The sequence below is a fragment of the Poromitra crassiceps genome (assembly GCF_964638095.1).
Source record: "Poromitra crassiceps genome assembly, chromosome: 18".
In the NCBI taxonomy this organism is placed as follows: Eukaryota; Metazoa; Chordata; class Actinopteri; order Beryciformes; family Melamphaidae; genus Poromitra; species Poromitra crassiceps.
Genome location: NC_139636.1, coordinates 7,832,951 through 7,846,207, shown reverse-complemented (window position 1 = coordinate 7,846,207; position 13,257 = coordinate 7,832,951). Strand labels below are relative to the sequence as shown.

At 38.8% G+C, this 13,257-nt stretch overlaps 2 protein-coding genes across 2 annotated transcripts; both read left to right on the top strand.

The window, feature by feature from the left end:
* The first annotated feature begins 3,497 nt into the window (after positions 1 to 3,497).
* LOC310792585 (C-C motif chemokine 4-like) lies at positions 3,498 to 7,057 on the top strand. Its single transcript, XM_083654294.1, has 3 exons — positions 3,498 to 3,613; positions 6,021 to 6,135; positions 6,651 to 7,057. Exons 1-3 carry the CDS (start codon positions 3,550 to 3,552, stop codon positions 6,736 to 6,738), a joined length of 267 nt encoding a protein of 88 aa, XP_083510420.1. The 5' UTR covers positions 3,498 to 3,549; the 3' UTR covers positions 6,739 to 7,057.
* A 1,077-nt stretch (positions 7,058 to 8,134) lies between these two features.
* Positions 8,135 to 12,029, top strand: LOC310792648 (C-C motif chemokine 4-like). Its single transcript, XM_083654366.1, has 3 exons — positions 8,135 to 8,291; positions 10,457 to 10,580; positions 11,612 to 12,029. The coding sequence occupies exons 1-3, from the start codon at positions 8,225 to 8,227 to the stop codon at positions 11,697 to 11,699; spliced, it is 279 nt and encodes a 92-aa protein (XP_083510492.1). The 5' UTR covers positions 8,135 to 8,224; the 3' UTR covers positions 11,700 to 12,029.
* Positions 12,030 to 13,257: the final 1,228 nt, after the last annotated feature.

Here is a 13,257-nt window from a genome sequence, read left to right as displayed (position 1 = left end):
GGCTTACTGTAAAGATGGATTTAATCTCAAACTGCTAAATGAGTATGTTGAGTATGATTGAATTAAAGATATACCCGAACATAACCTTTCTGTTGATTAAAGATGCACCCAGATAGAGAGACTCACAGAGATGCCAGACACCTCACTGCTCTGTGGTAGCGGGTGTGATCAGATCTTATCTTCACACCAAAGTTGCGTGTCCCTTTCGCTTCCTTTCCCCCTAACTTCATGCAGCAAGTAACACTTGTGGTGGAACACTGAAGAAGTGTGCGCAAATTCTGCCCCCATGATTCACAGTAATAAGAAAAATTTGTAATCAATTTTCATGGAAACGCTGACTGTATATGGAGGGGCCATTTTATGACACTCAGCTGAAAAGTAATTGGTGGTAAATGGCCTGCATTTATATAGCCTAGCACTTTTATGTAAAGCGCTTTACAATCAGTAGGTACATTCACCCATTCACACAGACTTTCATACACCGATTGTTGCAAGCTACCATGCAGTGCTGGCCCAGCCATCGGGAGCAATTTGGGGTTCAGTATCTTGCCCAAGGACACTGCGACATGCAGACTGGTGGAGCCGGGGATCGAACCACCGACCTCTTTTATCCAAAGCGATTACCTCCTGAGCTACAGCCACCTCAGTCACTGGAAATATCAATCAACAATCAACCACAAATATAATGTTTTTAATCATGTTTCCCCCCCTTTAAAGACCCTATTCTTACATGTCACAGGACATTGATGTAGTCAGTTCATCTTATGAATTGACCTCATAAAGATTTAGGCCTACATGAGTCTAAAAAGGTGGAGAAACTTCAAATAAAAAAGTGGGCAAACTGCATTTAGGCTGTAAAGAAAAGGAAGATAGATGTTTAGTTTTAGAAAAATAATCCACATATTCACTTGACACAGCACCACATGATAACTTTTTTCACTATCTCCTAAAGAGACTAGAATTACTTCTTACAGATTATCTAATGAATTTCTTGAGTCTCTTCAGAGTCCATATAGCATAGGGAATCAGATCTGCTACAACCAGACTTTCACATGCGAAGCTCCACCAGACTGAGGCCAGTGGTCGTCATGCCTGAACATAATCTTATTTAATATTTTTGTATTTAATCATTGTCTTCTTTTGCAGACTTGAATGCTTGTTTTTATACATTCATTAAACAGTTCATTGCTATAAAGTATGTTGCTATTTGTGTACATTAGATGTAGCCTATTATAAGATTCGGAAATATTGCTTTGCCAATATTGTCCTTTTATTAAATATCAGATATTAGTCAGTGTGTCTGATAGGATGGAGGTTCCACCCTGACCAGAGCTACAGAAAAACAATCTGGAAACCCAGAAATGAAACGTGTTTTTCTTTGCACATTTTATTTATTAACTAAATTGTTTGATTATGTGTTACTATTACTGAAAAGTTTACACCTCCATATCAAGTTCTTTGTGTGTGTTTATTTTGTGTGCACTAAGCAAAAACTGCTAAATAAATTGTATATGTACTTAAATACTACTTCAATCACATGAGCGTTACCCAGCGTGCAAACAGATAGCAACAAGAAATGCTGCTGGTCTGTGGTATTGTGCACTTTTATCTTCACATCTTGATGGTGGCATGGCAACAGTCAGCCATATTGGTGATTGAAAATTTGGTGGAAATTTACTGCCATGTTTTATATGATCATGAAGTTAATCTTCATGGATTAGATTAGATGAATCTTTAATTGGTTATGGCAAATTGGATAAGGCAGATATGAGCATAGCAGTATTTTTTTTAGCATGAGTATATTTGAGCATTTTCTTTTTTGCATACATGCAACATACATACATATCATGTGATCTACAGCAACCTCAAGAAATACTGAGGTCAGGTGTGACTTTGAAGATAGTGAGAACAGAACATGGCAGAACCAATGGGCATGTAGTCATACATGGCCATATTAGGCAATGGCATGATATAGAGAGGCAAAGTGACCGCCTATAGCCTACTTCCTGCTTCAGCACTGTACCAGAGATTTTCATCCGCCATTTATTTTCCCATAGACATTTCGTAAAATGCTTAGAAAAATTGTTTTACTTCGTCAAACCAAACGGTTCAGCTATATTTAGAATCGGGAGAGACCATAGAACATTTCACTCTGACCCAAATTAAAAACAACAACAAAGAAAAAAATATTTTCTTTAAATCCTTGATTTTTTTTTACGTTTTGGTACGAGTGAAATGTGATGTGGTCTCTCCTGTTTCTAAATATATCTGAACCGTTTGGTTTGACGAAGTAAAACTATTTTTATAAGCATTTTACGAAATGTCTATGGGAAAATAAATGGTGGATGAAAATCTCTGGTACAGTGCTGAAGCAGGAAGTGACGTTCCACTTTGGCTCTCTATAGCTGATGTTTACCAAATCGAGAAAAATAGGTTTGTACTGTAGGTGTGACTGGTTTTAAGAATGACAGTGTACTGCCCAAGAAAAGAAGACTGGAATAGAAGCAGAAGTTATACGAGTGACATCTCTTGTGATCTACAGTGTGACCCATCACAATGGCTGCCATGTCTCATTTCAATAAGAATGGGGAGCAGATCTTATAGAATAGCCTATATTGAGTTATTCTGCTATGTTTGTACAGTGTGTATTCAGCAGCTTTATACATAATATATGTACAGATTAACAATTTATGCTACGTTTGATAAATTGTGGCCCAACAGGGGTGTGAATTGTGAACCTGGATCTCCCCCCGTGTAGCAGCGCGCGCGCTACTTTACCACTGCACTATCTTAAGGAGCTTACTGGGATTCCTCAGCAAAAAGGGGGAATCATTTATTTTCATAACACTGACAGAATGTATGACTATTCTGCTCATGGGTTTCATACACTTTGTGTAATAAAACATTTAAAAGCTAAAATCTTATCAGATGGGGGACACTGGGAAAAAATCTTGTCAAATGGGGGTCTGTGGTCTTTGCATCAGTAAGGGGTCCTTGATGTGAAAAGGTTTGAGAACCACTGGGCTGAGACTGTCACTGAGAAAACCTGGGCTTCTTTGGCTCCACCCATTGAAGTTTAACTCAACCAATGAGATTATTTCTGCCTACACAGCAGCTCTGCCTCTAAGAAATGTTAATAGAGGTAAAACTCTAATCTGCCTCTTGCAATGAATTCCTCATAATCTGTCTTTTCTTCATTTTAACCATTTTGATATCTGCTGAAAGTAATAATAATGGACAGATTTAGTATTGGCTTTGGACAGATTTTGGACAGATGTTTATAATCTTCACTCAGGGGGGGTCTTGTGTGTCCCATCCCTTCAAGCTTCCTGCCAACCCAAACAGCAACAACACAACACACTCTGCTAACTGCTAACTGGCTGCGTTTGGCTTCAAAAGGTGGAGACTTTTTCATGAATATGCATATTTGAGAGATATTGAGAGTAGGCTATAGCCTATGATGACTGTGAACTGAAGCAGCAGCTAGAAGGTGCTCACTCAGAGATCAGAGGAAGACCCCAGACAGTACAGACAGAGGAACATCACACCATGAAGACTCTGTGCCTGACACTGGGACTGTTGCTGCTGCTGTCAGCCTGCTGCAATAGCATGCGTAAGTCTGCTGCTCCAGTCTCTCTACTCTGAAACAGTGCTGTTGTAACTACTTACATCAGGGCTTAAAATTCGGCGCGGGATTGCGAGATTCGCGCATCTTTTTGGAAATCCCCGCATATTTTCAATTTATAAAGGGGGAGTAATCCCGCAATGGTTTACGCCAGGGGTCTCACAACGAGAGGAGGTGCGGTCCTGACTTCACTATAACTTGTCTGGCCCGGGGGCGGTGAGTTAACACAGAGCGCGCTCCCGAGGCGCGTGGACGAGTAAATTACATGAATGAGATTATCATGCCAAGGTAGTGATCTCAAATGGATTTATTCTTTGACTATATTAGTTCGCTCAGTTGGTCCACAAAAAGTTCACCACCCTTTGGCGGCCACAGTTTTCGCCCTAGGAGGCAGAAATTGGGTATGGAGGTCAAGTGTGTGTGTGTGTGTGTGTGTGTGGTCATGCCAAATGGCTAAAAGGGGGCAGCAGTGGGGGTGCAAATTAAGAAATGCAGGGTGGCAGAGGTAGGCTGCACCTGCCATCCTGCATTATATTCCATTATATTTGGAGTTGTCAGCTGATGCCTGTATTTTGTGTTTTCCTTTACATAAGACATTTCTACCATAAATTGATGCAGAAAAGGCATAAATTGGGATATGAAAATAATCATCACAATGCAGGAAATGAATTGTTTGAGGAGCCCCTAGACCCCCCATCTAATGTGTCCACCTCAGAGAATTGTGATAAAGAGCCAAGAGATAGGCCTGTGGAAAAACATCCTCTATTTTCATACAGGATCATGAAGTGCTGTTTTTTGTTTGTCTTTATTGTTATGTATTTTATCTTTATTGTCATACATTGTGTAATGTATGACATGTAATGATTGTGTGTGATGGAAAAAGAAGAAAAAGAAGAAGAAAAGGTAGCCGAAGATTTTTCATACGGGATCACAAAGTGCTGTTTTTTGGTTGTCTTTATTGTTATGTATTTTGTCTTGTATTTGTCTTTATTGTCATACATTACGTAGGCTATGGATAATTATATTGTATGACGGAAAAAGAAAAGAAAGTATTATAAAGGTAGCCAATATCCAATTTAATTTACCTGGCTTTGGCTCAGGAGGTAGGGCACCTCCATTCTGCATGTTTTTTTTTTTTTAATCAATTATTTGATTTACTTTACAAAATTTAAAATAAAACACACAAGCGAAAACCTAACAGATGAGACTACAACACAGTAACTACAATACTAAACACTACATTACATCATAACAACACTCTTCCACCCGCAGGACCCAGCGTCTCAGCAGCCACAAATATTGATAATAAAAGATAAAAGATGTATTTCTATTAGGTTTGATCAGCAGACATTATCACACAGACACATGATACATCACTTAAAGACTGGACATTTTATATAGACTTATACATGAATACCGGTATTTACATGGACTCGACTACATGTCACTTTAAAAGGTCTTTTACTTTGCACTTTATAATTTATAATTTCAACTGTCTGCTTCATATTTTGCTGTTGCTGTGATCACTGTAACATGTTTACTCACTTTGGCCATTCAATTACCGGTAATTTTGAATCTCGAATAATGTGTTTTGGCATAATAATGTTTTGGCTTGCTGTAGAAAGCTCCAACTGTGCAAATGTCCCAGGAGAGCCATTCCCTCACCGACATCACATTTCCAACGACAAGCTAGCATCCTTTTAGCAGCTGGAAGACCGGCCAACAAAAAGCGCATATCATTTGTAGGCTAGTTAGCAAGGAGGAGGTGTCATTAAATCATGATTAAATCATAGCAAACACGTGAGTGAGGGATGGCTCTCTATAATACTTGAGACTTGTTCCCAAAATCGATTAACACCCGGACACTGCCAAACCATATGAAGAAAAGTGCCAATGGGTGTGGACAGAAGTCACAATAGAATTATCTCTGAGTTTAATTTGTGGTAATCTTCGAGGTGTGAGATAAGACCTGATGTGAATAAATGTACAGTATACCATCATTTGATGGTCTGTCAGTGCACGCAACCAAGTTGCCCTACTCAGGAGCCACATTGACCCAAAAAAAATCTTTGCAAGGGCCACAATCCAAAAAAGTGCCTTTCCTCCCTTTATTTTTGTAAGATTTTTATTGATTGATTTATTTAAAGTAGGACTTAAAAGAGCCACAACTACCCATAAAGGAGCCGCATGCGGCTAGAGAGCCTTGGGTTGAGTATCACTGGGTGGATTATTGGATTTCTTGTAAAAACTGTATATTAACAGATATAGTACTACAAATGATTTGAACAAGGATGTTTTTATATTATCATAAGAAACTGACATGCTAAAAAGGTTATGACTCCGTTGCCAGATTGTTAATATCTATACATTGATCGCCGTGTCGTGTCTTTCACAGCTGCAGGAGCCAACCTGGCAGTCTGCTGTTTCCAATTCTCCACGATGAAGATCCCGAAACCCAGGATTACCGACATTAAGGAGATCGACAGCAGATGCCCGCAAAAAGCATTTGTGTATGTCTGCTTCACTCTCTAACACTTGTACAATCCAGAGTGTAGCTGTGAGGTGGTCTCCAGGATTTTCTATGACTTCCAAGGTGGTTCCAGCACTTGATGACCTGCCCATGACCTTCCCCGGATCAAACCCATTTCAGTCCAATCCTACCACGCACGCACACATGCACACACACACACACACACACACACACACACACACACACACACACACACACACACACACACACACACACACACACACACACACACACACACACACACACACACACGCACAACTTTATTATAGATCAGTATAATGGCATATAACAATTATAACCATTATAAATACTAACCACAATAATCAAACAATCATACACATGTAGGCATCCGTTTTTCTTGGGTCCTGGATTAATAGCAACATAATGCCATATAAAAATTTGATCAAATGAGTTTATGGTTTTAGCAGAGATCTAATGTAACTGTGATGTTGATGAATTTTCTCCCTTGTGTCTTTACTTTTTGAACCTCTGCAGGGTCCACACTGTCGCAGGCAAACAGTTCTGCTTCAGCCACCATGTGGAGTGGGTGAAGACACTTTACAACCAACTGCAACAGGCCTAGGACCAGCAGCTGTTGTGTTTAACGACCAAAATATCATGCATGATGTCTCTGTCTGACATTAGCTTATGCACTCTTTATTGATAGTATTTTATTAAAATGGAAACATTTGTATTTTAAAATGCATTATTTTTCTAATGGTGTTATCCATTTTAATGAGCAATGAATTATTGTAAAAATAGAATATAAACATCAATGCATTGTTTGGCTACATTCTGAATTATAGTCAGTTTTTCTCTGCTGTATCCTGTTACTATTTGTTGCTGCAGTGACCAAAGTTCCTGATGGGGATCATTAAAGTTTCATCGCATCATAAAACATACTCATACTGTATATGCATTTATTACATGTGTGGTGACCTGGGAGAACCCTTCACATGTCACTGCTACACATTGTTGGTAATGAGGCAAAGAAGGGCGCTGGAAAGAAATAGCGACCACTGCTCCTGGCCTGCCCCCTGGAGGAAAGGACAAGCCTGGATGGGTCAAATGCAGAGGACATATTTCACCGGCCACCGTCAGCATGAGTGTGTGTTGTGGCCGCATGCATGTGTTGTAGTGTGTTCGTGTGACAATAAAGACGGGCTGCCGTCTGAAAAATCGTGTTTAAAAAGGTAGAAAATGAGTTTTGCAGCGATTTGAGTGATTTGGTTACTTTCATCTCCGTAGTACATCATGGCAAATCATTATTTTCCTAAAACTAAAGGAAAAGTATTAATTTTTTATGTTTTTGGTGGAATGCCATTGTAGAAAATATGGTGTGGAATGTTTCAAGCTGGGGTGTCAAAGTCATTTTAGTTCACTGGTCACATGGGACCCAATTTGGTCTTAAGTGGGCCAGACAAAGAACACAAATGCATAATAACCATAGATATTATATAATAAACCTACAAATAACAAAACCTGAAACTTTTCCTGTTTCCTTTAGTGTAAATAATTAAGCCTACAGGTACATTTTAAGAACACGGTTACACATAGGGTTATCAGCCACCATATGCCCATCATATCAAATCTACTGTCTGTGACTGCATTCCAATTGATGGCAACACAGAGAACTATAATGTCTTTATCTCTCACTAAGTTGCAATGGCTTCCTATCAGCTTCAACAAGTTGGTGGAAATTTACTGCCATGTTTTATGATCATTAAGTTAATCTTCATGGATTAGATTAGATTAATAATAATAAAATAATAATAATTGACAGATTTAGTATTGGCTATGGACAGATTTTGGACAGATGTTTTATCTCATCTTCACTCTGTCAGGTGGGCGGTGCCGTGTGTCCCATCCCTTCAAGCTGCCAACCCAAACTAGCAACACACTCTGCTAACTGCTAACTGGCTGCTGGGGGCTTCAAAAGGTGGAGACTTTTTCATGAATATGCATATTTGAGAGATACTGAGAGTATATGACTGTGAAGCAGCAGCTAGAAGGTGCTCACAGATCAGAGGAAGACCTCAGACAGCACAGACAGAGAGGAACATCACACCATGAAGACTCTGTGCCTGACACTGGGACTGCTGCTGCTGCTCTCAGGCTGCTGCAATGCACAACCGTGTAAGTCTGCTGCTCCAGTCTCTGTACTCTGCTTTGTCGTGATATACTTAGATGAATGAAATTATCATATACCTGCAGAATTCTACATTTAGACTCCATGCCAAGGTAGTGATCTCAAATAGCGTTTGATTCTCTTTGACTATATTAGGTCGCTCAGTTGGTCCACAAAAAGTTCACCACCCTTTGGCGGCCACAGTTTTCGCCCTATAGGAGGCTGAAATTTGGCATGGAGGTCAAGTGTGTGTGTGTGTGTGTGTGTGTGTGTGTGTGTGTGTGTGTGTATGTGTGTGTGTGTTCATGCCAAATGGCTAAAAGGGGGCAGCAGTGGGGGTGCAAATTAAGAAATGCAGGGTAGCAGAACTACAGGCTGCACCTGCCATCCTGCATTATATTCCATTATATTTGGAGTTGTCACCTGATGCCTGTATTTTGTGTTTTCCTTTACATAAAACATTTCTACCATAAATTGATGCAGAAAAGGCATAAATTGGTGTATGAAAAAAATCACCACAATGCAGGAAATGAATTGTTTGAGGAGCCCCCAAACCCCCAATCTAATGTGTCCACCTCAGAGAATTGTGATAAAGAGCCAAGAGATAGGCCTGTGGAAAAACATCCTCTATTTTCATACAGGATCATGAAGTGCTGTTTTTTGGTTGTCTTTATTGTTATGTATTTTATCTTGTATTTGTCTTTATTGTCATACATTGCGTAAGCTATGGATGATTATATTGTATGACGGAAAAATAAAAATAAATAAAATAAAGTATTATAATAAGGTAGCCGATATCCAATTTAACTTACAGGAGGTATAGGGCACCTTCATTCTTTTTTTTTTGTTTTTTTACGAATTATTTTATTTACTTTACAAAATTTTAAATAAATAAACAACAACACTCTCCCACCCGCACCCCCACCCAGCGTCTCAGCAGCCACAAATATTGATAATAAAAGACAGATTTATTTCTATTATGTTTGATCAGCAGACATTATCCCACAGACACCTCCCCACCCCCTTGATACATCACTTAATGACTGGACATTTTACATAGACTTATTACATGAATATTTACATGGACTCGACTATGTCACTTTAGAAGGTCTTTAACTTTGCACTTTATAATTTATAAATATAAGAAATATTAGAATATGAGTAGAATTACGGAACATTAATACTCATCATTGTATGTTTAGTAATGTAATGATGTACACTATATTTATGTTAATGTAATGTAATATAGCGCTTGCACTGTTCACTGTTGCTTTTGACCGTGCTCAAAGACACTTTACAAACACAGGATAAAACAACTTTAATAAAGAGAGAAAAATATTAAAATAGATGAGAGAGGGATAAAATATTATAGGTCAAAAGCAACAGTGAAAAGGTGGGTTTTGAAGGCTTTTTCTTTGTGGAAAGATGACATTAGAGTATGAAAGACAAGGAGTGTTGCCCTGTCAGAGCCCGCCCCTGTCACAGCTTTAGCAAAGAGATACAAACAGCACCTGTGATGCTTGTCAAAGTATAAATGTTATGATCATATTCAGACTGACAGTGACATAGAGATTTACAATGGTGAGCATTTCTTCGCCTTTACCACTGGGAGGGCCTGCTTCATATTTTGCTATTGAGCGCTGCGCTGCATATAATGCACAAAGACAAATTCCTCGTTTGTAACATATTTACTCACTATGAATATACTATCTTGAATCTTGAATAATGTGTTTTGGCATAATGTAATAATCTCTGAGTTTCATTTGTGGTAATCTTCGAGGTATGAAATAAGACCTGTGAACAAATTTATAATATATCAATTTGATGGTCTGTCAGTGGTACGCAACCAAGTTGCCCTACTGAGGAGCCACATTGACAATAAATACATAAATACATAAATAAAACATCTTTATTTATGTATTTTAAGTAGGACTGAAAAGAGCCACAACTACCCATAGGAGCCACATGTGGCTCTAAAGCGTCGGGGTTGAGTATATGGGTGGATTATTGGATTTCCTTGTAAAAACGGTATATTAACACCACAGATGTAGTACTACAAATGATTTGAACAAGGATGTTTTTATATTATCATAAGAAACTGACATGCTAAAAAGGTTATGACTCCATTGCCAGATTGTTAATAACTATACATTGATCGCCATGTCTTTCACAGATGGAATTGGCACAATGGAGGAGATGGGACCATGCTGTTTCCAATTCTCCACAACAAGGATCCCGAAAAACAAGATTACCGACATTGAGGAGACCGACAGGAGATGCCGGGAACAGGCATTTGTGTATGTCTGCTTCACTCTAACACTTGTCCGATCCATAAATTAATCATAAGACATTTTCAAGTAAACGTCTGTTATGCTGCTCTATTGCTAACTGATATAACACAATAACCATTCGACCTATAGGTGCAAAATTGCCTGCTCATGTAAAATTAAATAAATGTAATATTTCAGACAAAGATTACATACTAGCAATGTACCTGGTGTTGCCCGGGTTAAATAGGCACAAAGCAATACAACTGCACCTTCCTTTTGCTTAGCCAGAAGTGATGGTGGTTTCTAGGACTTTCCAGATGGTTTCCAGGACTTTACAACATGTCCATGACTTTAGCCAGATCATAACCCACCACCATGCAAAATGTCAGCCCAATCTGACCTGGTGTGTGGGCATGCATTAAAGAAACATGCACACACACACGCACACGCACACGCACACGCACACGCACACGCACACACACACACACACACGTGTGGTTTCCAGACCAAAATTTCAATCCAGAAGGCCGCCATATTCGCATAACGTGATCAGCCGGTGACGTCAGTCAAGTTCAAGTATGACGTCAGTTATGACGTCAGTTCATCCTAGTACATATAGCGAGGGTTCTACGTCACCTCCCTCTCTGGCGGATCATAGCAGTGGCTGGCATCACGGCTGTTCATCTCCTCTGAAGCTGTTGTTTTGCCCCACCCACCTGCAACACACACACACGCACGCACGCACGCACACACACACACACACACACACACACACACACACACACACACACACACACACACACACACACACACACACGCACACAACTTCAACTTTATTATAGATCAGCATAATAACATTATAACAAGTATAACCATTATAAATACTAACCACAATAAACAAACAATCATACACATATTCGCATCAGCTTTTTCTTAGGTCCTGGATTAATAGCAACATATTGCTGTATAAAAATGAGACCAAATGAGTTTTAGCAGAGATCTAACTGTGATGTTGATGAATTTTCTCCCTTGTGTCTTTACTTTTTGAACCCCTGCAGGATCCACACTGTCGCAGGCAAACAGTTCTGCTACAGCCACCATGTGGAGTGGGTGCAGACACTTTTCAAGCAACAGCAACAGGCCTAGGACCATCAGCTGTTGTGTTTAACGACCAAAATGTCATGCATGATTTCTCTGTCTGACATTAGCTTATGCACTCTTTATTGATAGCATTTTATTAAAATTGAAACATTTGTATTTTAAAATGCATTATTATTGTAACAGTGTTATCCATTGAATGGATTGTATTCATTTAATGAACAATCAATTATTGTAAAACTAGAATATAAACATCAATAGTGCCTTGTTTGGCTACATTCTGAATTATAGTGAGTTTTTCTCTGCTGTATCCTGTTACTATTTGCTGCTGCAGTGACCAAAGTTCCTGATGGGGATCATTAAAGTTTCATCGCATCATAAAACATACTCATATATGCATTTATTACATGTGTGGTGGCCTGGGAGAACCCTTCACATGTCACTGCTACACATTGTTGGTAATGAGCCAAAGAAGGTAGAAAATGAGTTTTGCAACTATTTGAGTGATTTGGTTACTTTCATCTCCGTAGTACATCATGACGAATCATTATTTTCCTAAAACTAAAGGACAAGTATTTATGTTTATGTTTTTGGTGGAATGCCACTGTAGAAAATATGGTGTGGAATGTTTCAAGCTGGGGTGTCAAAGTCATTTTAGTTCACTGGTCACATGGGACCCAATTTGGTCTCAAGTGGGCCAGACAAAGAACACGAATGCATAATAACCATAGATAATTCAAGATTTCAAGATTTCAAGATTATTTTATTTATCCCAAGGGAAATTTGTCTCGGACATACATACAGGCTGCTACATACAAAACAATAGTGCAAACCACAAGACAGTGCAAACATGTGCAAACATACAATTAAAGTGCAAGTGCATCATAGATACAGTAGATGCTTATTATGACCCGAGTTTAGGAGACTAACTGATATGGGGATGAAAGAGTTCTCGTATCTGTTGAGGTATCGTTTATTGTTTTTAATTGGGACTCTGTAGCGTCTACCAGATGGAAGCAGTTTGTATTCTATATGTGAGACATGGGAGGAGTCAGCAGTCATTTTCCTAGCTTGTCTAATTACAAAGCATTTGGAGGGTGGGATGGTTTCTCACCCCCATCACTTTCATTGCCGTGTTAACCAGTCTATTGATTTGTGATCTTGACTTAACTGATAAGTTGCCAAACCAAACAGATAGTTATAGATTATAACTATCTATAAAGATGATTATAGATAGTATATAATAAACCTACAAATAACAAAACCTGAAACTTTTCCTGTTTCCTTTAGTGTAAATAATTAAGCCTACAGGTACATTTTAAGAACACGGTTACACATAGGGTTATCAGCCACCATATGCCCATCATATCAAATCTACTGTCTGTGACTGCATTCCAATTGATGGCAACACAGAGAACTATAATGTCTTTATCTCTCACTAAGTTGCAATGGCTTCCTATCAGCTTCAACAAGTTGGTGGAAATTTACTGCCATGTTTTATGATCATTAAGTTAATCTTCATGGATTAGATTAGATTAATAATAATAAAATAATAATAATAGACAGATTTAGTATTGGCTATGGACAGATTTTGGACAGATGTTTC

Coding starts and splice junctions, on each gene's coding strand:
- LOC310792585 (XM_083654294.1), top strand. CDS start 3,550: ATGAAGACTCTGTGCCTGACACTGGGACTGTTGCTGCTGCTGTCAGCC. Junction 3,614..6,020: donor AGCCTGCTGCAATAGCATGC/GTAAGTCTGCTG, acceptor TGTCTTTCACAG/CTGCAGGAGCCAACCTGGCA. Junction 6,136..6,650: donor TGCCCGCAAAAAGCATTTGT/GTATGTCTGCTT, acceptor GAACCTCTGCAG/GGTCCACACTGTCGCAGGCA.
- LOC310792648 (XM_083654366.1), top strand. CDS start 8,225: ATGAAGACTCTGTGCCTGACACTGGGACTGCTGCTGCTGCTCTCAGGC. Junction 8,292..10,456: donor CTGCTGCAATGCACAACCGT/GTAAGTCTGCTG, acceptor TGTCTTTCACAG/ATGGAATTGGCACAATGGAG. Junction 10,581..11,611: donor TGCCGGGAACAGGCATTTGT/GTATGTCTGCTT, acceptor GAACCCCTGCAG/GATCCACACTGTCGCAGGCA.